Source organism: Seriola aureovittata, chromosome 7, assembly GCF_021018895.1.
Source record: "Seriola aureovittata isolate HTS-2021-v1 ecotype China chromosome 7, ASM2101889v1, whole genome shotgun sequence".
NCBI classification, from domain to species: Eukaryota; Metazoa; Chordata; class Actinopteri; order Carangiformes; family Carangidae; genus Seriola; species Seriola aureovittata.
Window position 1 is genome coordinate 2,411,647 of NC_079370.1, and position 27,822 is coordinate 2,439,468.

Consider the following 27,822-nt stretch of genomic DNA (forward strand, 5'->3'; position numbering starts at 1 on the left):
TAATACACGTTTAGTATCAGTGTAAATATATAACGGGTCATAACTTAAACGGGCCTGATCAAACAATATATTCAGAGCAAATCAGATCAAAGCAATAAAGAAAAAAACAAATGCAATTTTTGTTAAATTGTATCATATTTATATTAATGTCTTCAGTCAAATAGAAATTAGTGATGTGAAGTAGACTTTTTATTTTTTTGATTTTAGACTATTTTATTTTTCTCTTAAGTGAGCCACAAACAGTGCACATCAGTTTGGTAAAAGTTAAACCAGGCTATAATTTGGCTAAATTACAAAAAGCCTAAACCTAAAAGTTTGCTGGTAATAACCTACATTGTCATTTACTTCTTCTACATGATACTGTGCAGTAACACTCGCACATCTGTATAGAACCTCTGCTGATGAATTGAACAGATGTGTGTCACTTGTAGCCTTGAGGTAGTGATATACAGGGACAAAAAGACAAGTGCAATACATCGAGTCCCTCTGGTAGCATTCAAATGTGCACAGAGCCACACATGCCAATATCCAACAACACACACACACACACACACACACACACACACACACACACACACACACACACACACACACACACACACACACACACACACACACTCATACATACAACTTGTGGTGCGCTCTTCTTGCTTTGTGCATTTTGTAGCTTCTTTCTCTCCACGTCTCTTTTCTCTTGCATCATGCTTGTGAGGCCTGTGAAGGTGTAGAATAAATTCAGTAAAATTAGATTTCACATACCACATTTGATCAACACATTCAAGGTGATTAATGTCTTTCCCTGGTGAATTACAGTACCGCAAGCCCCAGTTTGCACCTCATGTATTAGTGTTACATTCAAGTCACAGAGCTGAGCATCAGTGTCTCTGAAAGATAAATACCCAGCAGATTTTTTGAAAAACCCAGGAGCTCGTTTAACATCACTGATCACTGTTCTGAAGGTATTTTCTGAATCCTCAAAGACTCCTCTCACCATCTGGATGAAAAAACACTCCATCTGTTGCACGATGAGAATTACTTTTAACCCCTTTCCCAAGATGCAGCTCTCTTAAACGAGCATCTGGGTGTTTCAAACATCACCAGGTATTCATCTTTCAAAGAAAAAGCGATGCTTGGATACAGCTGTAACACTAATACATGAGAGGCACCTACCAGGTGTAAGGGTAAGGCGACGCCTCGGAGATGACAAACCCTTCAACCCTGTTTAGTGCTTCTCCCACTGAGCTACACAGAGCCATGTGCTGTATATGAAGTGCTGACCTTGACTGTGCAGGTGAGGCCTTTGTAGCCTTTCCGACAGTGGCAGTAGTCAGGTAGGACACACCTGCCTCCGTTCAGGCAACGCTGTTTACAGACCGCTGAGGAGGGAATCAATATTAAAGGATTCTTTACACAGAGTAAACAATCGAGATTTATGATTCAAAAATAAATCAAAAGATGTATATCCTGTAAAAATACTTACAATACAAACAAATAAATAGCAACAACAATGATAAAGCTTCAGGTAGCTACTGTAACTTCACTCGAGTCTCTGAATTTCTTCGCTGTTTTATCATGAATACACTCACGTGTTTGACACTGAAGGCCTTCCCAGCCACTGGGACAGTGGCAGGTGTTTGGTCCAACGCACTCACCACCGTTTTTACACTTTTGCAGACAGACGGCTGCAGTCAGAGCAGAGAGGAAGAAGTTAGCAGTCTTCATTAGCTTGGCCAATGATTTTAGCACAAAACCTATAACACTGTACCTCTGACTCGACTGCACCACCCAACGCCAAAGATGTTGTAAATGATAGTTTTACATTGGTAAAGTATAATATATAATGTATCTTGGGAGAGATAAACAAAATAAAAATAGCTATTCATATTGAAAACAGTGAAACAAGCTTTCAGAGGCTCAGTATCTTTTCGCTGACACTCATTATCTGCATTAGAGTGGTGACTAGTTACTGAACGTTGAATTGCTTAGATGTAGATTTAGTGTTTCTGGTGACTACATGGGATGAAGAAGGTAAAATCATCTTCACTGCAACGCTCACCTTCTGCTGTGTGATAGAAAATATTGTATTTTGCAAATTTACACAGTGGGACACACAAATTGGGCCTGTGCACAAGTTCTTCCAACGTTCAGCAGCAAATGCTTTGCTTTAGACCACACTTGGTAAAGTTAAAGTCAGGACTATGGTTGGGGGTCAGGGGAGGGACAGGGTAAAAAAGTCCTAATAATTCACAGAGCATCTATTATGTATGTCCGTTGAAACAAGATGCCGAAGTGGGTCGTAATGATATAAGGAACCTTTCATGTTTAATCTTGAAATGCATTTACACCTGCTCTGCGAGACATAATGAGGAAATCACTGAAGACACAAGATTTGCTTGAATGGAAAGTACAATGATTGATTTAAAATTGTTTAAATTGTCAAATTGAAAAAACGTCACTTATTTCTAGTTATTTGAGTCACTGAAAAAATCTTAAAATGTGGGGAAAGCTTAAGAGATCTGGAACCAGCATTAAATTAACCGACCTTTGACCTGAACAAGGCTGAGCAGGTTTAATGCTTGATCTTAAAGCTAAACGTGCAGACTGCACACACTGTATGATCCTCATATTACCTGCGATGTAACTGGTGTGTATGAATACATGGAGTCACTCACGTATGTTACACCTCCTCCCTCTCCATCCTGATGCACAGGAGCATGTGTTGGGTCCCACACACTTGCCTTTGTTCATGCACATCGGCTCACACACACCTGGAACACATTTTTATTTTATTGTTTTTCCCACCATATTTATTTGAATTGTGAACTGCCAGTTGCAGGGATTACTTCAAATAAGCCTGCACTCAACTATATGCAGCCGGTAAACTTACTTACTCTTTTGACACCTTTTTCCCGTGTAGCCTTCGGGGCAGGAGCACACGTTGTTCCTCATACACTGACCGCCGTTCTTACAGGGCGGACTGCACACAGCTGAAACACACAGCGACACTCAACTGTGGGGACTTCGAGGGGCATTGAACACATGGAAAATAGACATTTAAATCTGACAGCGGTAACACTGACCACATTTTTTAAAGAAATATTGACATAGCCTCCAACGTTCAAATGTCAAACAGAAGGAAAACAGAGGGAATACTACAGTGATTGTAAGTAAAAGGCATCATGTGTCTCCTCTCAGCCATCACCTCCTGTTGCTCTTAGCTGGTGTATTAAATAAGAGGAAAGAAAGCTCTTAAGCTACATCTAGGTCTGTGTGACCTGGCTCTGACCTCTGACCTGTTTGTGTGGAGGGGAAGTGAATAAATCTGCCTGCAGGGATCGCTGAATAATCACCATATTATTAGTGAAAATAAACCTTTAGTACTGCAGACTGCTTTAAAATCTTTTAAAGGGTAAGTATGCTGATATCTGTGGAGAAAAATTGCTGATATTTCTGGCAACATTCCCTCTTTTTATACGAAACACAACAAGAATTAATTTTCCCTTAATTTCATTCTCACCTTTCAAAGATTCTCCATGAACTTTTCATCAAAACCCAGCTATTTAAGTCTCAGTGGTCTAACATATTATTAAATGTAAAACATCATGTGCTCAAAAGATTTAACAAATTAGCTAAGAATGACAAAAAATATATAAAATAGCAATACATTGATCAGAAAGGGACCTCCATCTTATCAGAGGTGAAGTGATTGTATCAGAGTTTCAATAAAAAAGCCAGTAACAGCATCAATAAATGTCTTTAACGCTGTTTGAGGCTCATTAACCACCTCAGAGATCCTTCTTTGATCTCACAGTTGTTGAAATGGAAACAGGCTCCATTTAAAATTCAAAGTTTCTGTACAGCTCACTCTCAGAGGTGGAAGAGCAGAGAAGTAGAACTTGTCCCTGTGATATTTATTCATGACCGTCTCACCAATTTGACACTGAGAGCCATAGAAACCACTGGGACAGGCGCAGATGTTGGGCTTCATGCATGTTCCTCCATTCAGACAGACGGGGTGACAGAGAGCTGCAGAGGGAACAGCAGGCTGCGTTTAGATAAGAGTGCGCGCAAGTTTTGTGCCACCTGGAAATGTGGTCTGAGAAAAAACCTTCGAAATGTTGTACCTGAGTTACACGTTGGTCCGTACCAGCCGGGTTTGCATCTGCAGACGTCGGGCGAAACGCACTCGCCTCCATTTTCACAGTGCCTGTTACACACCACTGAGACAGACACATGATTGTTACGCACACTCCTAAATGAAAAGACAGAAACTCAATCAAATGAGAGAGAGAGAGAGAGAGAGAGAGAGAGAGAGAGAGAGAGAGAGAGACGGCATCACAGCATCAGCAGGGGAGACACAGAGTGTCTGCTGAGCTCTGCTGGTTGGAGACTTCAGACACTGACTGCAAAAAGATGAAAAATGTGGACTCACCATATCTTAATTACATTTGGTCCTCTGAAACTAGGGTACACAGTTGTATGTACATACAAGTTTGCCCCCCCCCCCCCCCCCCCCCCCGGGCAAATGATGTGTTTTGTTGACTTTTGAAGTGAAAAGAGGTAAATATAACCCCTGCAGCACAAACAGACATTTTCTATTTTTTCGCTGATGAAATAAAGTCAGTAACAGTGCATTAACAGTGTCTGTTTGCTGCAGGGGGGGGATTTACTTCTCTTGCATACAGCTGTATATAAGGCTATAAGTTCTCAATGGTTCATCTGATGTAAGTAAATGCTCCCAAACTAAAGGAACAATTAAGACAGTTTGGGAAATACTTGTTTCTTGCAGAAAGTTGGATGAGAAGATTATATGAAGCTCCAACCAGCAGCTGATTATTTAGATCGGAAACGGGGGAAACACCAACCCTGGCTCTGTCTGAAATAATTCACCTAGCGGCTTCTCTGCAGCTCAAAACATCATATTTCGTTTCTTTAATCCATACAAAAACAAAAAAAATCTGCTGGTTGTCTGTCGACTTTACCATGGCAACAAGACTACAAACAAATGAAAGAGTTCGGGTAGACATTGACTGCAAAAAATTGTTAGTGAGCTTTATAGGTATTGGCAGCCAGATGTTTTTAACTTTGGAGACACCCTGGCTAGCTCTTTCCCCCTGATTTCAGTCCTAATGCTAAGCTAAGCTAATCGGCTGCTGGCTGTAGCTTCATGTCATCATACAGATGTGAAATCCAGCTCTCAGAAAGAAAAGCAAATTAGCATAAACTATCCCTTTAAAGTCAGTACTGTCAACTCACGGTCACTGTTTAACGTGCTGAAACACAGAATCAGTACCACACTGTTCACAGGCTGCACTGTTGTTACCACATCACAAAATGTTTCACCACGTCAGAGTCATTTAACAACATCTCACTGATTTCACATCTGGGTCCCACGTAGCCGTAGGGGCAGGTGCACAGGTTTCTGGCCAGACAGGTGCCTCCGTGCCGACAGGGCGGATCGCAGCTCGCTACACGCCGACACAGGGTTGTAAACAACACAAAAAAAAGACAAGACGCTCGTCGGTATTTTGTGAGCAATGTGTGCTGCCAGTATGTCGGACAGGTGTGAATATGAGCTCAGATTACCTTCCTCACAGGTGGGCCCTCTGTAGCCTGCAGGACACTCACACACATCAGGTTTCACACACTTCCCCTGGTTCTTGCAGTCGGGTCGACACACAGCTGAGAGAGAAGAGACGTGACAGCTCTGATGAACATTATGAGCCGCTGAAGTTAATAGGACGAATCCTCAGTCGTGGTTTAATAGTAACGCGTCGAGACAGCGTGCGGAGCACTCCAAGGTCTGCTCTGCTGAAACGGTGTGTGGGCTGCAGAGGTTCACTGGAGTGTGACACGATTTAATGAACTGGGTTTCATTAAACAAATCGCCCTCTGTCCACCCTCCCTCATTCTCACCTATGTAACAGTTGTATCCGGTGTAACCCTCTTTGCAGGTGCAGGTGTTTGGCAGAGAGCACTCCATGTTCCTCCCGCACTGATACCTGCACACAGCTGGAATAAATCACAGGTTTATTTTGAAGGTGTCTATCCATCATGGGGTGACTGTACACTGCTTCAATGTGCACAACTACTGTACAGAACACTGAAGGCGAGATTAATGCTGAATTGATTAATAAGCTACGAATCAACTAAAGCAGACACATTTACACATCATTGTTTATTGTTGATGCGTTGTTTGTATCTTGACCCTCATTAGAGAAAAGAATTATCTTGGGCTACATCAGTTTTTACCAGTCTGATCTATCTGCTGTGATCATCTTCAGATAAGTTCAATATTAATTTCTGGGAGCCTTTAATTAAAGACAATGACGAAGACATGTTTTGCTTGTTTAACTGATTCATTCTGGAGTTAATATACCAATAATTTGGAGGTTACAAATTCCCAAATTTGAGGATTTCCTGCTTTTGCATTTCATAGTGTAAATTTTGTACGTTTCATGTTTCTCTGTTGGTGAAACAAAAATAAGCAGATTTAAAGAATAATTTTGGAGCCTGCAGACATGCAGTAGACATTCACCATTACCAGGAAGTCACTACCTTTACATGTGACCCCGTCCCCGGTGTAACCGTATGGGCAGCGTCCACACCTAAAGGACCCGGTGGCGGTGGGCTCACAGGGAACGCCAGGGAAGCAGGGAGAGTCGGCACAGGTTATGCGGTAAGACGGAGGCCCCCATTTGACCCCAGTGGTGAGGTCGGGGGTCAGCTCCACCCCACTCGGCTGACCTCTGAGGACAGTGGGAGCAAACACTCTGGCTGCAGTTTGATTCTGTGGAGTCGCTGTGGCCTTCCTGTCCGAAGAGGAAACTCTCCTGGTGGTGGAGATGGTGGCTTCTGGTCTCGTCCTCCTGTCAGATGTTCGTCTGGGTGAGGTGGGAGATGATGATGAAGAGGAGGAGGAGGTGGTGGGATTTGATCTGGTAATGTGAATATGTCCATCTGCTCCGTTGGCGACGGTTCCCTGCCCTGTAAAACACTGGAAGTTAGAGGACATGACTTAAAAAAATAACACTAATATAGTTGATAAAACACTCAACACTCAATCAGGCTGCAATGACAGATTTTATTTGTTTGAACACACAAGTAATAAACCTACTTAATTAGTCAGAAAAATAAATATTTTTAATTTGTTTTGGGTTTTTATTTTTATTTTACAATCCTATCACAAAACATTCTGCATCACAGGAACAGTATTCAACAACAACAAGCTCTGTTAGAGTATCCGGACTCTCCCTGGACATTAAGAAAAGAGATGTTTGCTTTAACTCTGTGTGTCTGTGTGAAAAGTTTTAATTAGTTTTCTTTGGGTTAAGAAGCAATGTTTTGTTCTTTGAAACATAAATGCTTCATTTGTAATATTATTGTGTGTCCCGTGATGTAATTCATGATTCATAAAATTTTCAAAAACACTATTTCACAACTGTATATCCTGCCATAGCACACAACATGGTCACTGCTGTCCTTTCATCAGCATCCTCACCTGGCGTTGCGCTGCATGTTCGTCCGTTTCCATGGAGACCAGGAGGACAGGGTCCACAGACGAAGCCTGCGGAGACATGGATGCTTTCAAAACACTGAACCCCGGGGTGACACGGCCTCCTGCTGCAGGGCGACCCGCCCGAGGGTTTGGGCTTCAAAGGAACCTGCGGTACTCTTGGCGGTGTGGTCCCCGCTTTCGCAGTAGAGTCTGTGTTACCTTGGAAACGAAAAGGATGAGAGCAAACTTTAAATGAACGACGAAGAATTTTCTTATCTATGTAGGGAGCACATCAATCCTAGAGATCGGCACCTTATCCTTTAGCAAACGAAAAAACAACTGATTTTCAAAATAAAATCGACTTACGGGTGCAGTGTTTTCCATCACCACTGTATCCGTGTGGGCAGACTCCACAGATGAAGGAGCCCAGCGTGTTGTTACAGCTCACTCCAGGGAAACAAGGCTGAGAGACACACTCATCTACATCTTCTCTACATGTACGGCCTGAAAACACAGGAAGCACAAAGTGGAATAATGTGAGGAAACTCCACAACTTACAAAAAAATTAAAATTAAAATATGCAAATATATATATATATATGCACCTGTCATTCCAGGTGGGCAGAAACAGGAGAAGGAGTTGGGGCCGTCAATACAGCGGCCCAGTCTGCAGGGGTTGGGTTTACAGTCATCAATGTCCACCTCACACCTCCCCCCTCTAAATCCATCGAGACACACGCACAGGTATTCCCCGCTGCCGACAGGGAGGTTGACGTTGGTCACACAGGAAGCTCCGTTCAGACATTCGCAGGAACGCACAGACACCTGGGAGAAACACACTGCTTTAGTCTGACTCGTTATTTGGATGACACCAAATGACCAATGTCACCACCGGTTTGTGACTTAAAAACAAGCAGGTACATGGACGTATTTATACATGTAAACAAACAAAAGAAACAGAGGTGGAAAGCAACACTTATTGCACAGTAAGTGAAATCAAACTCATGATAAGTACACAAATGAACACTCTGAAACTAAAAGTAGGTTTACAGAGAAAAACATTTTAGCTCACAGTTGCACAAACTATTACTGTACAGTTTATGCCTCTAGTTTAATTTTCATAGTATAGTTTTGCATAGTTTTTGCATTTAGTCAGTGCACATTACTCGTGTGCAAACAGGAAATCATACAAAATATCCACAATGATGCATGTCATTCAAACAGTGACTTTAAGCTGCTACTGCAAAAAAAATAAACTTCATAAAGAGGAAGGAAATCACACATTTTGTGAGTTGTTGTTATTTAACCACCATCAAAAGTTTTTGTGAATGTTTTGCAACTATCAGCAGCTCCTCTATTTCCTGTGTGCGTTTCAGTACAAACTCAAAACCTGCTTAGAATTAGTGACACAGCACCTTCAGTAGAAACTAAGGCATCGTCAGCGCCCTCTAGTGGGAGGAAGCAGCAACGACATCAACAGAGAACCAAAGACCATGAAAGTCTCTTGACCAGAGGTTTGCTGCTTTTGGACCCCCCCCCCCCCCCCCAAGAATTTACTGACCTGCCAAAAATAACTGACACTTAACCCCTCCCTCAAAATACACGAGTTGAGATGCTGTTAAAAAAAGTACTTAAGTCCCACTGCTGCAGTGGAGCTGCTCACTGATCGTCTCTGTACAAGGCAGTAAATGTGTGGAAGCAAGCTGGTTCAAAACACATTTGAATGTTTGACTAGAAGAAATGTTTTTAGACAAGGAACAGCTTCTCACAGTGTCAGCTTCACTAACAGTGGCTTATTTATTTTGAAAAACACCTCATTCATGATGTCTGATTAATTCGATATAATTTTTTACATTATCACATGTATAATTGTATTTTTTTCACACCTGTATAAACTATCAGAAAATAAAATAATGATCTATTCAGGCTTATGTTTTCATTATATTGTATTTATTTTGTAATTCCACTTCTCAAACATACTGATACTTCATACTATATTTGTAAGAAAACTTCAACACTTGTAAAATAAAGTCTGCTCGGGTCACAGCACGACACATAAAAGAAAAACAAACCCAGCAGTACCTGCACAGAGGCTCCGGTCTCAGCGTTACAGTCGTCCGTCACGGTGAAGTGGAACGTGTGCGTGTCTGTAGTTTCGGCTGTGGCCTTCCACATCAGCAGGCCGGCCGCAGACAGAGATGCACCTTCGGGACTTGATATCAGGGTGAAGAGAACCGCCGAGCCCTCGGGGTCCTCAGCTTGTAGCTGGTAGATGAAGTTCTCCCCCTGGAAGGACCGCAGACCAAACGGCAGGGACTGCAGCACCGGGGGCGCGTTCTCTGATGGGGGATACAAAGGTGGGAAAAAGCAAGTGAGTGTGGTTAAATATGTGAATAAAGGACATAAACCACACTCTGCAAAAACAACCACAGCATAATACAGACGGAACGAATCTATCTTGTCTCTCTTTAGGCTGCTGTGTTACAAGCTGAAAAAAAGGTTCATTTTTACATAAGACTTCTGCCTCGTAGACATTTTGACAGAGCCCAGATATTATATTGCTATTCTAACTATAAAAAAATCATTTCTTGTTTATAATATAGAGTCTTGCCTGCACAGCACAGAACTTAATTTTTCTGTTTATTATAATTCTTCTATAATCTAATCAGTTTTCTTTATCAGCTGTATTTTTACAATCTTATTTTTCTTATCTCAACATTAGTATATTTTTGTAGCATATTTGTTGTTGTTTATAGTTTTTTACAGGACATGACATGAGAGAGAGACGCAGTGCCAACATCACACTCTGGTTATTGATAATACTTTGATTTCCAGCATGATTAACGGTTTGTTAATTTATAATATTCGTTGTTAGGGTTACTTCTTCAAATGACAAATGTCCCACTCACTACATATCTCATGTTTAAGAAGATGTTTTCTTATGTTAACTGTTAATGTAAAATATCATATTATAAAAAAATATTGTTCTCATATTTTTTAACTCTCAAATATCAGAATTAGCCTCAAAAATCAAATATCATACATATTAATGAGTATATATATATAATCAGTCTAATCAATATCAGCTTGTCTGTCATCATTATCCTGTAACTCCTGTCAAGTTCATGCCACGTATCTTGTCCCTCCCTGCGGTCGGAGCACAGCACCGTTTGACCTACTTTAAGTTGAAGAAGTAAAGTTGGTCAGAAAGTGTAACAATGAGGTAAGCTCTCCTCATGTCAGCGCCGGGGGACTCAAGCAACTTCAATGGCTCCAATCTGCACAGAGCTGCTGACAAATTATCCAAACAGCCCCGAGCGGCTACCAGCCACAAAACTCAGCGATGGCTATCCAGCCTCAGCTCCACTGAGGCAGTGACGGCTTTCTCAGCCTTACACAGTGCTGGGTCTAGTTTAGACTTTCTCTGTGCTGTTAAATGTGCACGAGCTGTGAGACAAACCAGATTAAAGACGCTGACATTGCTGTGTACGTACTCTCTGCTATGGACCATGTGTGTTTGGACGAGTCCGGCCGGCATGTGAGGCAAGGGCTGCTGGGATTGGACTCTCCCTCACTGTAACACAGACCGTCAATGTTGCAGGTTTTCTCCTGGGAAGCAAAGAAAATACATTGTAAAAAATAAATAACCTCAGTGTTTATTTCTATCTGGAACAAACTACCTTTCTTAACATGAAACATGCTGACCTGCCTCAGTGACACGCAGACAGAACACGGCACCAAGAGAACAAGGTCAGTTTTGTGGAAACAAACAACACGTTTGGTTTCGAGGGAAACAAACCTGATTGTTTCCTGTGTTTCACCTCACACATTCAGCAACACTAAGTTACAAACAGATCAGTGATTGTACCATTACGGTTGATAGTTGCATGATGAATGTTCACGCCGCTGCAGAACACGTGGTCGGCATCATTGCTCAATGATATACAGAAAAAAAACTCTATTATACTTCTTTATTCCCTCAAACCAACACAGAGAATTTAATGCAGCACCTCATACTGATTTCTTTGCATTGTGCCTAAATATATATTTTTTATTCTGAGTTACTCTCCTGCCACAAAGTTGCACCTTTCTGTTGGAAGTTGCCGATCACTGCGTCTGTAAGTGAAAACTTCTCTTGATATTTAGTCAAATCAGGTTTAAGCGTCGAACACACACAGTTAAGTGTTTTGTAAATAGCGGCAGCAGAAGCGAGACGCAAGGTTTAACTGTCGTCTCTTCATTTTCAGCAATACAGGAAAATGCTTTGTTTGTCAGTCAGATTAGTTAATAAATCATTTAGTCAATCAACAAAAAAATAATTGCCAATTTTGTTGATTTATTAATCATTTAAATGCTAAACATTTGCTGTTCTACTTTGCCACATATTTTAAATGCACATCTGAATTCCTTAAAGTTCTGGGATAATTCATTGCTGATTCTTACCAACATCAGAAATGTAAATGAATTTATTTTCAGTATTTTATTTCATTTATTCTTGAATTCACCAGGAACAGAGGGCAGCAGAGCTTTGAAACCAGATGCAGAAGTTCAGAAGAGAGTTCAGCTGAAGATGTTGCAGGATGAAGGATGCAGGCTGAGAGGAAAATTTATCTTCAGAGATAGTGCTACTTTTTGATCCATATATTAAATTAAAATCAGGAGGATGTCTTACCCTCAGGGTACAGAGAATTTCAGTGTTGAGGCTGCAGATCTGACAGGCTCCATCGTACAGAGTCAGTATCTTGGCGTTACTGTAGCTGTAGCCGTCATTAGATACCTGCCATCAGAGGAGAGGCGTTTACTGTGGATCACTGGGAAAATTAAACATATAATCTGAACAACAGTCGTTCACAATGGGTCATTTTTGACTACTCAAATACTTAAAAGAAGCAATACACATAAGAGGCAATATGAACTGGGGGCACTGTGGCCCTGGAAAGGTCCTCCTCAGGGAGAAAGTGTTCCCACACACTAATTTGTTTTATGCACTTTGCTGATGGCACTTTGAATCTGCACTGTCTCAAAGTGCTGAGTCTATTTTCCTCTTAAACCCAGTTAAAACAGGAAAAGCTCCAGCTGCACTCTGTGGACCCTTTCCACTCCAGCAGCCAAATAATGAAAACGAACTTTCACATCTGTCTGCTTCCAATTACCCCAGTGCAGATTTACTGTGGAAGCATTCTGACATCTTGCAAAATAAGAATAGAGTTTCATATTTATGAAACTGTGCGGGGAGTGGGGGGGAGACAAAAGACAAATAAAAGTGAGTGAGAGTGAGTTAACGTATTCTTGATTTCACAGTAGTTTCACCAGATGTGACTAACTTTGATCTGCCAGCGGGCCAGTGGTCTGTTTATCACCGTCTCCAGGTCCAGGCTTGAAGGAGTCCGACCGTCCTCCAGGGGGAGCTGGCACTCCAGGGCCGTCACATCCAGAAAGGTGGCCAGGACAAACTGGGGCTCGTCCAGAAACCAGTCTCCATCCACAAACTAGACCAGAGACACAGAAGGAGGCGGAGGGAGAGACAGACATTAGAGATGAGAACAGGAAAGGCAAGAGAAAAGGGGTTAAAGTAGGGAACGAGAGAGACGAAGGAGAGAGAAAAAAAGGAGATGAAAGTGCAGATGTCAACTGGGAATCAAGTATAAATCACCTGTTGACATTGGTCAGCTTAATGCGGATCAGAGCATTACATTAAGAAAGGGGCTTATACAGGGAGACACAAGGTCACGAGAACAGGCAGCTTAGTCACTGGAGATCGATCCAACGGTATTAAGTGAATGCTAATGTTGCGCTACATCTGCTGGATGCATCAGTTTTGTGTTTACAGCTTGTTGCATTGCTTTTGTACAGTTTTAGTAAAGATCTGGAGCTGAACATAGACGTGTAATAATCAGCGATGCATTTCGGAGAACAACACACAAGAACATGGAAGTTTCATGTTTCTTTTTTTGATTTTAATTAATAAAACAAACTAAATGAAGCAGAAAATCAAAAAAGTACCTTTTCTTTAACAAACTCACACTTGAGCTCGTAGGAGTCCTTGAAGCCTTGACCGTAGACCTGGACGGCGGAGCAGTCTCCCTGTCGGACGTCACACAGACCTTCCTTCTCCAACTCGGTGATCTCTGGGATCTGGTCTTCACAACATACACAAGAAAACGCGCAGACAAGCACTGACTGTTAGAGCTAGGAATTCAGTCAGAATCACAAACCATATGTCTCTCCGTCATACATCTGTCATCGCAGAGGTCCAGACAAAGTCAAAGTCCAACTGTTAAATGTATTACAAGTAGGCTAGAAACAGAGATACCTTAAAAAGGTGTTGTGGTGCGGGTGCAGGTCTGTTTTTATTCTAATCCACTACAAGCTGTAGCTTTAACCTGCTGCTCTATGAACATAAAAAACAGATGCTTTTTTTTCTAGCCAGGTGTGTGTTTGTGTTGGTCTGTGTTTAGTATGTTACCAGACAGCACGCTGCAGTCATAGGACCCAAATCCCGGGAAGCACACACAACCCCACTCCGAGCACTGGCCGTTCCCGTTGCACAGATTGGGACACTTGAGGACGGCCAGAACGTCCTGGTGCTCTTCTTCTCTCCTCCTCTCCTCCACCAGCCTCCTCTCACACTCGTTCTCCAGCAGTGGCAGCGTTGCATTCAGCCATGACGTCTCATCCTTCAGCTGTAGGTCAGTAACACACATAGTCACAGCGTGGCTAACTAGTGACTCCTCTAGAAGGCGCCCGCAACCTATAGCAATGCCTGAGTGTGCCACAGTCTGCTGGCACTGATCCCGGGCCTGCTGCTCGGTGAGGCCAGAGAGTGTGGGCCATGTTGGGGAGGAGTGTGGTTGAACTGCCGGTTCGTGGTCCTCTGGGAAGAAGTAGGTAAAGCCCTCTAAGTCAGACTGACTGAGGCTTTGATGTGGGGAGTTAGAAATGTAACGGTGGGTCTGCCGCCTCCCCCTGCGCCGCCGGTGCTGGGCTGAGGTCAAAGCCTCATCCCTGGAGGCTCTAAAGCTGAAGCCTTTTTCACGCAGCTGAGCGTCAACACCTTGATCCTGGGTGTTTTGGGTGGAGTGACCCGGAGGCAGCGACTGTCTTTCATTTCCTCTGAGTAGCTCCACTGAGCCGATGTACTCGGCCGTGACGTCCAGAGTGGGGATGACACTGAGGAGATGCAGGTTGCCATAATGAGAGCAGGTGGAGTCAGAGGAAGTGACTGGTCGGGATCGTGCTCTCGGAGAGGAGAGGCGGGGCTCTGTCTGACAGGTACAGTACTTGCGGGGGCTCAGTGTACTCAGATGGGATGGCACGGTGTCAAACAGGCTGGAGCCTGGAGGGAGTCTGACACAGGAAAAAAGGAGGGTTTTACTGTGCAAATTCCTGAAGAAATCTGCAAATAATCATAATACATACATCAACTGTTGTCTGCTAACTAACTAACTATAACAAACTAACAAAACTAACCTCCACTCAGAGATAAAAGCATGCAGATCCTCCAGTGTGGCGCCCCGTGCTGAGTGGAAGTCATTGTCTGACTGTCCGTCAAAGGTCCCACACAGACCCTCAGTGTGACTCCAGTCTGAACTGGGAGCTCTCAGCGTCAGACTCATTCCCCAGTTAGACACGTCTGCACGAACAAACGCTCCGGATGAGAAGGTCATCTGCAGATAAAAGAATATCTTATCTTCAGTAACCAGCAGCAGCTAAATTAGGTTATCACATTTTGAAACCAAGGCCGTCTTAGTCAATCGACTTGTACAGATTTCAACAGAGAAGGTAAAGGTAGGTGACCTGGCCTTTTTTCTTTTAGCTAAACATTAAGACTGGAAGCAAGTGGTTTCAGAGAAAGTACTATTTCTTTGTTTCCCCCTGCTGCCAGCTTTATGCTAAGCTAAGCTAATCGCCTCCTTAACACACAGACATGAGACTGGTACAATCTTCTCATCTACCTCTCGGCCAGAAAGATTATGATTTCCCACAATGTCATCTACTCCTTTCTTTTTTTGTCCTACATGACTCCTTCCCATGTAAAACATTTTAGTGATGTCTTTGTTTTAGTCTTTGTAGGGGATAAGGGGTCTTCTTCTCAGTCATATTTACATATTTTATACACCAACCTCAGTATTAATGTTTTGAAACAGCTTTAAATCTTTCTGAAAGTGCTCTGGAAGTTGGTTGGGGTGTAAGTAGGTACAAAAGTGTGTTTTTTCCCCGTAAAAATGCAATGAAAATAATAACTGAATAATAATGAATGATGTTGGTCAAAATATGATAATGTAAAAAATATGCATGTGAACTAAAGCGCTGTCAAAATGGAGCAATTTCATATATTATATTTTTTATTTGTGTCTCGTCTTCACTCACAGTGACTTTGCGCCCCTGGTAGGACTCCGTTATCCGAATGCCGCTCTTGCTCAAGTCCTTGTTCTTCACAGACAGATGAGGTTTGGTTTCCCCCATTTCCCCACTGCACATGTCAAAAGCGACGACATCGCCGCCGTCCCTCGCCACGAAGCCGCACACGCACGAGGCGGCATGCACCACGCTGCCGCACTCCCACTGACGAACGTGGACTTCAAACGGCCAGACAGTGCTCTTATACAGAACAAATGTGCCTATTTGGTAGCTCTCATAGTGCCTGTGAGTAAACAAAGAAAAATAGAGAGATAAAGAGAATTGTTTTCCTTCTGGTTCCTGAGCCCTGGATCATTAGATATTTGCAGCTACAGTGCAAAAACAGAGAAAAGCCATTATTCATTATGTACAATTCAAAATTCACACATGCAGTTTAATCTGTTAAACTGCAATTAAATATAACAAAGTGTATGACACATCTTTCCTGATTAACTGAATAAGAGACTGAAGTACCTGCCATCAAATGTGATGATGTGAGGATCAGTGAAGGAGTAGCAATAGGCTGAGGGAACATCCTTTACTGTTATCTGAAAATGTGAGAGCAATTAAAATAATATACAGGATCACACTACAGATAAGTGCAACCAACACATGCAACAACGATGATGATGTAAGCAGCTACTAATATATAAAAACTGAAGCCTTATGAATTAATAAACCATCAACAGAATGTCAGTTTTCAAACTCCCCCCAGACAGTTTGATCTGTTTACCTCAACAGGTTCTGGTGAGTATCCGCTCCAGAGAAAGTTTTTTGTGACGATGGCTTTGACAGAGACCTGAGTTGTCCTGTTGCCATCTTTGACAAAGTCAGTGATTGGGCTGAACTGGATCCCAGCTCGGCCACAAACCCCGTCCCTACAGGGGCTCCGGGACAGCTCCACCACACAGGAGGACAGAGACAGATCTGCACCCAACACTCCCTCATCTGCAACACAACAAGGATTTAGGTTTAATCTATTTACATGGTGATAAAACAGATAGATAGAACAGCAGTTCTATTTCCACAGCAGTTTTACTTAACCCTTTGTCTGCTGTTATTGAGCATATATTAGATCCTTTCACGTGTTTCTCTGTTTCTCACCCCGACTGCTTGTGCTGAGCTGCAGGGACAGAGTGCACTGTTCCGTAGAGGAGGAAGACTCTTCCAGACATGGGACAGGAACTGTGCTCTCCACCACCAACTCATACAGTCTCCCATCCTCAGGTACACTGCTCACCTCAGGTCTTAGCTGCACATAACAGTCAAAAAAGAAGAGTGGTCAGCCATTTTACACATGATATTCAGAAACACATGACATTAAGAGAGAGGTGTTAAAGGCAAACAGTCTCTCAACCCAACCGGTCGATGGCCACCCACCCTAAGTATAAAATATTCATGGTACAATCACTTATACAGAAATATAGTGACACAGACACACATGCAAAAACAAATAAATGATCTCTCTTTGCTCAAAAAATATAGCCATGGTCATTCACATACATCACACAAACAAAGTTGTAAGATTTCAGATTACTGTGATATACCCTGATCCCAGCAAAAAACTCCTGACTTTCCACTGAAGCACCTCGGACGTCGGGCGAGTCCAAGAAGAAACTGGAGCTGGAACAGTAAATCTGAGAGAGGGAGAGAGATTTGTTTTCTTTCTTTTACTATAATATACTATGTAGTAATGTGCACATGTTTACATTGTAAACCCTGCACATCCTGCTTTGACAATACTGAAATTAATCAAGGTCATGCTAGTAAAGCTAGTTTAAAAATAAATATGACATAAAGGCAGGGAGAGAGAGAAAGAGCAGAAGGAACCACATAGCAAATAAAGGGGAAAAATCCTGGATGTATAAAAAGTTTATTAGGAAGTGTTATAGTTCCAGGTCACGCACATGACCAGTGGACAGTAAAACAAAACGACATGTTGACATATTTCAATAATAGCTTCAGTCTCTGCTGCCACATACTTGATTTACAGTATGTCTTACTTCCAAAAAAATGGAAAGTCAATTGTCGCAGGAATGCTATACTGATATATTCACTGAAATTAGGCTTTAATTTTTCTGATCTGTTCAGATTTTTTCCAGACCCCAATTTATCCCGGAATCACCTTCACTATTAAATTTTGACAGTTCTCTTCCAAGAATATAACAACGTTAAAATATCACAATGTGTCTGTCCACCTGTTTTCAGTCCTCTTTAGTCCTGGTACAGTTACATGTCCAGAACATGGGTAAAAAATATTAATGCATGGCAGAAAATTACATCGGCTGCAAGGGACAATAACAAGACACTGGTAAATATTTAAACATAGCATAACTGCAGATTAAGCAAAGAAGGGTCATACAGTTTAAGTATGTACAAAACTGAAATCAGGTTCATTTAGCCTTGTCTCTTTGCTTTTATTTATTAGCCAAAAGCTAATAATAATCCTAGGCTAAAGAGCAAAGGCTGTTAGCAAGCGGCCAAGTTAGCCTCCTCTTTAAACTCAAACAAATGAGAATAAGTTAGTTTTGATTAGCCTATGGTTATTGTATAATATAACAAAAAAATAAACAATGCTACAGATAGGAAACATCTAGGGTTATTAAAAGTATTTCATAAATACAAGCCCTCAAATGAGGTTAAGTCAGTCCTGACTGTTAGCTGCCATTAGCTAATAACGCTAAGCTAAAGATAGCAAACAGTTAGCTTTGAGTTCATTTCCAAGACAACTGAGGGGAAATTAGCCATTACTGTTCATTTTCAGTTTGCGATATTATTATTATTAGATCATTGCTAATAAAATGCATATACAAAATTTAGCAAACAGTATAACACTGGGGTAACCTTATTTCATAAAAACACGCTTTAAATAACGTTAAATTAGCCCCGACTGTTAGCTTTGATTCTTTGCTCTGACATATGACACTTAACTACAGACAGCGACGCTGTTATGAGCTGGTACAGTTAGCCAGTGCTAAGTTAACCTCCACACCTGCCTGAAATTAAGTTAAATCAACCTTGAACCTTAACTAGCTTTCCATACCATCGAATAAGCTAAAGATAGCGGTGTTGTTTTTAGCCGATGCTAAAACTAGTTTAGCCTGAAGTAAGCTAGCAACGGGGGCTAGCTTAAATTCGTTTCAGGCTTGTACGAAATGAACTCAACTGTAAATTAGTCCTATTTTAGCCCATTGTTAAGAAATGCCACCGCCTGATAATGTGTTATCAATATAATGTTGTCACTGAATGAATTAAATGTTGAAGAATAGGGTTCCCATTGATATAGCTATTAAACTACTACTCTCTCTGCATATTTGCAAGAACCGTATTAGCCATTTCCTCGTCTTTTATTGGAGAAAACAGACTTCATTTGTTGTTGTTCGTGCTCTTGTTTCGGGTTTATCCCTCTTTAGTTCTTGATTAAGTGGAACTCATCTTGAAACCAACTTAAGCCACTGTAGCCTTTCATCAGACCTTGTCCCCCAGGCGGAGGTTGAAGCCGTCCAGCTCGATGAGGGCGGAGGTCTGGATGGTGGTCTCCTGTTTTAGCTCCTCCTTCCTGCCCTCAGGTGAGAGACGAGACCAGGCAACCACGTAACCCAGGGAGCTCTTGGAGCTGCTGTCAAAGCTGCACTTCAGGTAGACGGTGTTACCTGTCAGCTGGGAGACAATGACTGGTACAGAGGGAGCGGGAGGATGCTTGTCTGACAGGGGAGAAGCAGAAACAGTAGGTAGATTAGTGGGGTCTGAGATTATGTTTATGCATGCGTGGTTTGAGTATACACTATATGCCCATATTGTTAAACTTTCAGTTATTCCTGCATTCACAACAATTTATCTTTGACAGCAGTAGTAAATGTTTTGCTGACTAAATTTGCCCTGTGATTTGCTCTCAGGCTACAAACTTATCTACACTCTGACAGGTGGATGTTTGTACCTGCAGCCTGAAAGAAAAACTGCGAACAAGACTCAGGGCTGGAAATAAAATCCTCAAACTCTATTTCAAGGAAAATAATAATAACTGAATGACAAATGATGCTAGAATTTAACATTATTCAAAGTTAGGGCAGTGCACAACTGTGCTCTTGGTTGTAAAGATGCATATCTATAATTTATCATTAAATATGAGCTGTTTACCAAGAAAAAACTGGCATATGTTTACAGATAGTATCGCAGTTAACATGGTGTTTCTAATTTTTTGTGATAACCAGTTTCATAATAATTTTAACATGAGTTTTGATGTCCATATACAGTATTTTTGTCCATATAGTCTATGTTCAGAGAGCTTTTTTTATTGTTGGTTCAGTAGGATCTTACTTTTTTTGTTTACTGCCTCTATCATATTAACTACTATAAAAACATAATTTACTAACATTTGATTGGAGGCTGGTGCTAATTTCAACTCCAGGTAGATTCAGTAACAAAAAAAAAGCTCCCTCTCTGGGAGAGTAACACCGCTGCTACTTCTACATAAATTGCAGCAAATGGTTATGCAGAGGAAAGTAACTGAAGTAGAGGAACATGAATTCATTTATATGAGCAGCTGAAGCCAGAAAATATTCAGCAAGGTTTGCAAGCTCAGGAATCACAGCAACCTGGATTCCATTATTTAAAACAAGTTAATGAACACGTTCAGGGATCTTTCATCTATCTCTAATTAAACCTTCCCTCCTCCTTCTTTCCACCTCTGCCAGCTTCCTAAAACCTGCCTTGGCATAATTCACGTCCTGGCCGAGGGCCGTCACCATGGAGACAAGGCCCAGCGGACGCCGGAGCACATGCTCAGCTCATTAAGAGGAGCGGTGAGGGGGCCGGCGGTGCATTCCTGACCGCATGGCAACTCCCTGACCTCCTGATTGTTTTGCTGTTTGACCTAACATGAGGAGACAAGCGTAGGCCATAAACACGGCAGCAGGATCCTCACTTTTACATGTTCCATCGACGTTCACCTCGTCAGGGCCGCAGGGCGTTGTGGGTAAAGTGTCGGACATCTCTGATAGGGGCGAACAGAGCAGTAATAACAGTCAACTGTAAATCAACATTAATTAACATACAAGAGTATTCATGGCAGAGAGGAGACTGTGAGTTTGGTGCCAACATGCACTTTGTTTCAAAGATCTTATCTGGGGAACAGTTTAGTTTAAGTGAGTGTGCAACTCTTCTGATAAGGCTGCGGTTTTGTGTTCACCTTTAATCTGTCTCTCAACATTTTGAGTTGGCTCTGCTGCCAGAATAAATGCTTAGATGTTGTATCCTAGAAAGCAATGGAAAGCCCCACACTCATTACTCCAATGTAATCTTTTTTATACTGAATGCATTTACAAAATGTTCCAAAGAAACAATTTTTTCTTCCTTCCAACATCCGCTCTTGAAAATCAGCACCAGCTCAAGGCAACTTAAGCCTGAGTAACATTATTTTAAGGGCATGTTTTGGATCTCACAGCAGGTTTAGAGAAAGGTTGTTGTATTGTAGACAGGATCTGTTCACTTTGTAAGATTTGACCAAAACCTCAAACCTTAACCAAAGTGGTTTTGTTGCCTTAATCTAACCACACACAGGACTCAGGATGTCTCCAGTTTCAAAAAGTCTCATTTAACAGACTTTAAGTCCTTATGTAGAAGGTTATGGATTTGTAAGAATTGCTGATGTGATAAATAGTAGTTCAAGAATTGTGAGCATTCAAAGCATCACACCACATTATCAAGGCTTACAGCCATATTAGAGATTGTGCATTAGCTATACATAATGCTGTAGAGACATGGGCTTCAATGAAAGTATTATCCTCATTTGCGAGATGTTTGTTTTTCTATAGTGGGAAATACGCTGAGAAACAAGCAGCCTGATCCTCTGAGAAGAACCAGGCAAAATGTTAAGAATGAATTTATACACATGAGATTTGAACTTGGAGAAACTGCCAGTCCAACTGGGAGACTTCAACCTCGCAAACTCACACTGTCCCACACTGGCACATACGTGCTGTAACAGAGTGACGGATAAACAGTACCAGCTGCAGGTCATAGCTACAAACTACCAAGTCTTTAATGACATGTTTAGTTATAGCTTTTACAAATACAAACACATCTAAACTTTAACTTTTGAGTGTTTGTATAATATATAAGGAGCAGATCAGAGCCGGTCCTCTGCACAGACGTACCCTGAGCGCAGTATCCCATGCATCCCTGTGTGGGCTGCAGCAGGTAAACATAGAAGTCTCCACAGTTACGCACGGTGACCGGGATGCGGAACAAGCAGCAGTCTTTGCTGCTGCTCGGGTATAACTGCCACGCAGCGCAGGCCGTCAACTGCCTGACCTCCAGCGGCCCAGGCAAGGCCTCACCGTCACCCAGAGAGAGCCACACAGGGGCCTGGGTCCCACAGTGGTTCACCTGGATGTTCAGAGAGAGAGGGGAGAACATTCAGTCTGATGAAAGTGCTCATATTTTGACTATCTAAGACGCTCATGAACCACAACTTCGACGAACTGACTTTGACTTTTAAAAAAAACAACTAAAAATCTGGATTTGTATTTGACAAAGTTACAGTTTGAAAATCTCCTTGGCCTGACAAATCTGGCCATTTATCCGCCATTATCATAAAGACATCGCCTTATTATGTAACACATGTTCACAGCGATCTTCCTCTCTTCCTTCCTCCGCCCCACTCCTCTGGATATCCATCACCCGGGGTGCAGAGCAGCGATGCCCTGGGAAGGCAGAGAGAGGCTGACACTTCAGATGGATCCTGCAGGCTCCTCACAGCGGGCCGCCCGCAGGAAATGAGACACATTCCAGCTCTCCTTGCACTCTCCTTCATAAATACGTACACACACACACACACACACACCGATAACTGTGTGTGTCCATGCCTGCACAATCAAACACACACTTTATTGTTTGACACACAGACCCGTCACCCGGGTGACGACAGACGCCACGTCAGAGCTTCTCCACACGAGGTCACGCTCGGGCTCTCCGGAGATTTCACCGCCTGACGTGTTGATGTTTGTAATTAAAAGAAAACATATATCAGCACGTCTATATAACAACTCTTGACCTCACCACATGCTGCTAAAAAGTTATTGACGTGATAAAATGAAAACTCTAATTTTGGGGGTCAAGAGAATTTTAATTTAAATAATAATAATTAAAAAAAAAAAGTCAGGTCACAGCCGTCAAATAGTGAAGAAACACTGAGCTAACTGCAGTAAGACTTGAGTGTAGGGTTGAACGATATGCAAAAGAAAATCATATTGCGAGTATTTTGGCAGATATGTGCGATATGAGTCACAATTTCAGTTGGAATGGTCATTTTTCCGTTTTATTTTCACTGAAAAACATGTAAAATTGATGATGATATGATTTTTGTTAGGTCTCGTACCAAACATGAACGTTCCCTTTCATCTGGAGCATATGATTTGGTATGTTTTATGTTTCAAATTTAACTTGCAGCTGCAATTTGGATATTGCACTTGGCAACAACGTGATTTCGATAATACTTCGATTACTTGTTCAGCCATCGTTGAGTGATGTTAAATTCCAGACTCTGGCTTTAAAAGCTGTACCGACACTCGAACTGTGAATTCAAGTTTGACCATTTCATGTCAGTATGGGGACATTTCTAAGACATTTTTTAAACCAAACAACTAATAGATTAATCAAGAAAAATAATCTGTAGATTAGTCGATAATGAAAAAATATGAATGGTAATGTTAATGCATAGTGAAGTATAGACATCACAGAATATTGTTCCTCCAGTCTGTGTCTGTGTCTTTGCAAGGTGTTCTACAGAAAAGGTGATTTACCTCCACACACTGAGTGGGCATGCTGGCCGGCTTGTCAAAAATCTGAAACTGGTACCAGCCCGGAGTGAGGGAATGGTCGCAGATGAAGTCCTGCAGGGCCGACTGCTGCAGCCAGCTGGAGCTGAAGGTGGTGCTGCGGTAGGGGTTCTGGAGGACGGAGTGGCCGCCTGGTGCACATTCAGGAGGGAGCGCTGCAAGTACAGCCAGCCAGAGTCAACATAAGCACTGGATGTTCACCAAGACTGTCAATACCAATGATCAAATATATGGAAAGCTTTCTGCGAGCCAAACGGTGGATTGTGGACGCTCATTGTCCAGCTGGTTTATAGTCAAGATAAACATTTCCAATTGAGTTTCCAAGCTGATAAAAAAAGGTGCAGAGCTGCCCGGTGCAGCATGAGGGACAAAGCATGACGTTATCATTTAGGATATGAATACATTTACTGAATGATTCAGTCATAAGAGAAACAATTTTGCAAAACTTGACTCGTAGCAGAGAATAACTGTACAACAGAGAAAAATATGGTTTTGGAAAACATGACAGAAACAGCAAGACATGGTAGGAAAGAACTGTCCCTCATGTCAGGAACAGCAAATGTACACAGACTGTTTAATGAATACCCACTTTATGTAATGTATGTTGATGTCATCATACACATGGATTAGAGTTACTCCAAAAATTAAAAACCAAACTGCATATTCGCTGTTTCAAGCACCTGCTTTTACTTTAAATCATCTGCAGCAGCAGGTGAAAGTGTCGGGAAACAGAAACAGCTAATTCAGGTGAGCACACTTGCATTATTTAGACTGATTATGTCATGAACTAAACTGCAGGATTATACATCTACATATATAAACAAATGAAAGAAGTGTGATGAAACTAAAGTCCATCCGGCCGACAAGAAGACATCGCTGTCTCATGAAATCTGAAACAGAGAGGAGACTTACCCTGAACTTTATACAGATCTACTGGGAACACTGAGTAACATGACCATTACAGGTTTGAGCTACAACTAATGTTTCACCTCTAGTCTTTATTAAATAAACTACCATGATGACAGACTGTCCTTCAGACACCAGCACAAGGAGAACAACCTCTCTAACAATGATGAAGACCTGAGCTGCAGACAAACCCAACAGCATTATTATTATTACTGGATTTCCCCAGCAGGAAGTGACTGTTGATGTCCTCATGGTATCATGTATCAGCTTGTGGTATCACTGTTTGAAACATCATTCTTTTTGCTTAATATGAGCGCATTAAAAAAAAACGTGGATTTCAAGCTTTAGGGCAACTGTTTATTTGGATCACACCATAAGTAAATCAAAACTTTGCTTAGTGGAAGGAAGTTGGAGAGCTGGTCCAGAGAAAGGAAAGGTCAGCAGGTTAAAGGTTAAAGAGGGAGTCTTAAACACACAGTTTGAGCGCTCTGAGATGATTAGAACAGCCAATAATATAAAAATGACCTGGCCAATCAGAGGTCAGCAGGTGGGATTAAAAATTGCCATCTATATGGCTGGCGAGCTACGATAGCTAGCAGGGTGAGATACAAGCTGTTGCTCTGGGAGCAAGAAGCCGAAATGTTTTGAATCGACACGAGAAAAACTCCCAGCCTCATAAAACACAAACCCCCGGCTGAGCAGTTATAGTTAATTAAAACCAATTTAACTGTATTTTAACACTTGTACACACGCACCTAATTTGTAATTTTATTTAATGATGACAATTGTTAATTTAGCTGTAGCTTGTCAAACAGTATTTCATGGCATCATCATTGTTACTGAACCTCCTATGTGCCTTGGTTTCGCTTAACCACAGAACAAACTGGACACCTCAGGTATTTGCTCCATTAATTAACCTCAATAGCTCAATGCACAAAAAACTTTGCCATCCAAAAACTTCACATGCAAATTTTCTTATGTAACATGGGCTCAATGTGTCAGCTAAGGACTGGATTATTGTGGCAACATTTATGACTTGGAGCAGGAAATGAAGGAGGGATTTTACTTTAAAGGAGGTTAAAGGACGGAGAGAGGCTTAAATCTTATGGTGTTTGACCACAGAAGTTGAAATATGACCGCATGACCAGAGAGAAAGAAACAGCGGCATGCTGTGAGAAAGAAGTACCAGCCTCTGCTCCACTGCAGCCCGGGTTTCAGACCCTGACCTCTGAGGTCAAGTGAAAGGTGATACCCTGACAGTCTGCCACAGCGGTGACGGGCTGACGAGCCGCTGAAGGAGACGACAGGAGCTGTCAGAGCCGAACCAGACATCCTTCATTCATTCATCCTTCAGCACCTGGTCACTTCAGTCCTCATCACCTGAAGACGGACTCGTGGAGTCCTCGTCCCGTCATGAGGAAAAGGCCCATGTGGGCGAAAGGAGAGTGAGCCGCTTCGTCTTTGCTTTCCAGTGACAATATATTACACTGTGACCATGAGACGACACATGATGGATGAAGAGGGGTCAGCTTCTTTTTGGCAGAGGGACAAAAACCACCTGAGGAGTCATGGGGCTGTTTGATAAAGGGCCTGTCGAGATTAAATCTGAATTTTCATCCCATTTTTGTTTGTAAATGGTGAGTTTTCCTTATCTTCATCATCATCATCACCATCACCAGTGAACAATTTAAGGTTAAACTTGTGAAAACAGTGCGCAGACAACAACTGTGACGCATTTAAACAGTCAGACAGAGTTTCTGAGGAGTGATCTTACCTGTCTGAGCCAGCATTGCGTTAGGGAGTAAAAACACAACGCAGGGAAGAAGCTTCAGGAGAGTTTCAGGTCTCATCGTCCTGGAGTCACCAGCGCGCGACTTTGCCACCGGACAGCACGAGAGTACCGGAACCGATTCACCAAAAGTCCTCAGCCTGCCCGGAGGGAAGAGGAGACCAGCCGCCCTCTCTGAGTTCCGACCCACAACAGATGAAGAAGACGGGGATCCGGGTGAATACAGCGACTCGTGACGGTCGCTTGTTGCCGGAGGACTGCAGCAGCTGTCGGCTGATCCGAGACGCCGGAGAGCAGCGGCTGACCACAGACTGCTGCAGGCTGCAGCATCAGTGTGTTAGGAGGGGCATCGGCCGTACGACACCTTCTCATGACCCAGACCTCCAAACATCTGCACACATCTGCCTCTGAGCTGCACGACTCCTCAGCCAGGCCGAACTACTATTTACTGTGGCTGCAAATACCAGTTCTGAACGATCAGAAATGTTTATGAGATTCAGAATCTGCCCATTCTCAGTCTCACTTTGCTTTGAAAAGTGAAAAAAAAAATAGTGGGAGTTAGAGATTTTTTTTGTTTCTTCTTGTGATGATGTTTCAGGAAAAGAAAAATATTTCAGCATATGTGCATAAAACAGTGGCAAAAAAAACCCCAAAAAACAGAAGTAGCCCTCAACCAGAAATGTCAAAAAAAAAAACAAGTAATTAAATGAATAGATATTTATATTAGATAGATATATGTAATGGGCTACCCTTATATGTCTTACAAGTGTGTCATATATATATTTTTACATTTTTAGACACTGAAAAATAGCACAGCCGACCTACACAACACTTTTTAATCTTTATAATAATATTTAGATTCAGCTATTTTTTTCTTATCTTTTGTATTTCTGTTTTTAATTATTGTTTTTAACTTTAATATAATTATTATTCTTTATTGTCTTTTTTTAACACACCCTCAAGAGTATGCCATGAGTAGTTTTTATTTGTCAGTTAACTTCATATGAAGTAAATCAGACGAGTATTTGCTGTGACCTCTTTGTCTTTACAGCAGCACCAGTTCTCCTCAGTGCACCTGCACACAGTTCTTCAGGTACTTGGCAGGTAGGTTGTTCTGAGCGTCTTGGAGAACCTGCCACAGTTCCTCTGCCTCTTCATGTGATCTCAGACTAACTCCATGATGCTGAAATCAGGTCTCTGGGCTTGTTCTCATTCTGCAGAATTAATTTGGGACCAATCAGACGTCTCCGTGACGGTACTACATGATGGAGGTGAACCCAAACATCTGGACTGGATGACAAGTGTCCAAAACTATTGCACTGTACTGCATTAAAATGGCATGTGAAAAATAACACCTTTAAATCTTAAATAAATACCAACCATGGAAAATGG

General features: G+C 42.0%; 1 protein-coding gene and 1 long non-coding RNA gene across 2 annotated transcripts; one reads left to right on the forward strand and one right to left on the reverse strand.

The window, feature by feature from the left end:
- vwde (von Willebrand factor D and EGF domains) lies at positions 1 to 26,756 on the reverse strand. The gene is made up of 31 exons (XM_056381586.1): positions 26,416 to 26,756; positions 23,700 to 23,890; positions 22,053 to 22,284; positions 20,822 to 20,890; positions 19,372 to 19,601; positions 17,445 to 17,534; positions 17,002 to 17,149; positions 16,631 to 16,845; positions 16,372 to 16,445; positions 15,868 to 16,141; positions 14,968 to 15,164; positions 13,964 to 14,844; positions 13,501 to 13,637; positions 12,822 to 12,986; positions 12,170 to 12,274; positions 10,992 to 11,106; positions 9,580 to 9,836; positions 8,103 to 8,322; positions 7,865 to 8,002; positions 7,502 to 7,717; positions 6,559 to 6,987; positions 5,917 to 6,012; positions 5,587 to 5,682; positions 5,373 to 5,468; positions 4,125 to 4,220; positions 3,931 to 4,026; positions 2,892 to 2,987; positions 2,673 to 2,768; positions 1,587 to 1,682; positions 1,279 to 1,376; positions 1 to 714 (listed from the first exon to the last, which is right to left on the reverse strand). Exons 1-31 carry the CDS (start codon positions 26,489 to 26,491, stop codon positions 700 to 702), a joined length of 5,340 nt encoding a protein of 1,779 aa, XP_056237561.1. The 5' UTR covers positions 26,492 to 26,756; the 3' UTR covers positions 1 to 699.
- A 481-nt stretch (positions 26,757 to 27,237) lies between these two features.
- Positions 27,238 to 27,822, forward strand: LOC130172711 (uncharacterized). The gene is made up of 2 exons (XR_008828324.1): positions 27,238 to 27,534; positions 27,651 to 27,822. It is a non-coding gene; the product is annotated as an uncharacterized LOC130172711 (long non-coding RNA).

Bases quoted from the DNA above. Each gene is read 5' to 3' on its own strand.
- vwde (XM_056381586.1), bottom strand. From the start codon at position 26,491: ATGAGACCTGAAACTCTCCTGAAGCTTCTTCCCTGCGTTGTGTTTTTA. The intron at 9,837-10,991 runs GTACGTACACAG...ATCCCCCATCAG, and splicing joins CACATGGTCCATAGCAGAGA to AGAACGCGCCCCCGGTGCTG. The intron at 4,027-4,124 runs GTACAACATTTC...TTCCCTCTGCAG, and splicing joins CGGACCAACGTGTAACTCAG to CTCTCTGTCACCCCGTCTGT.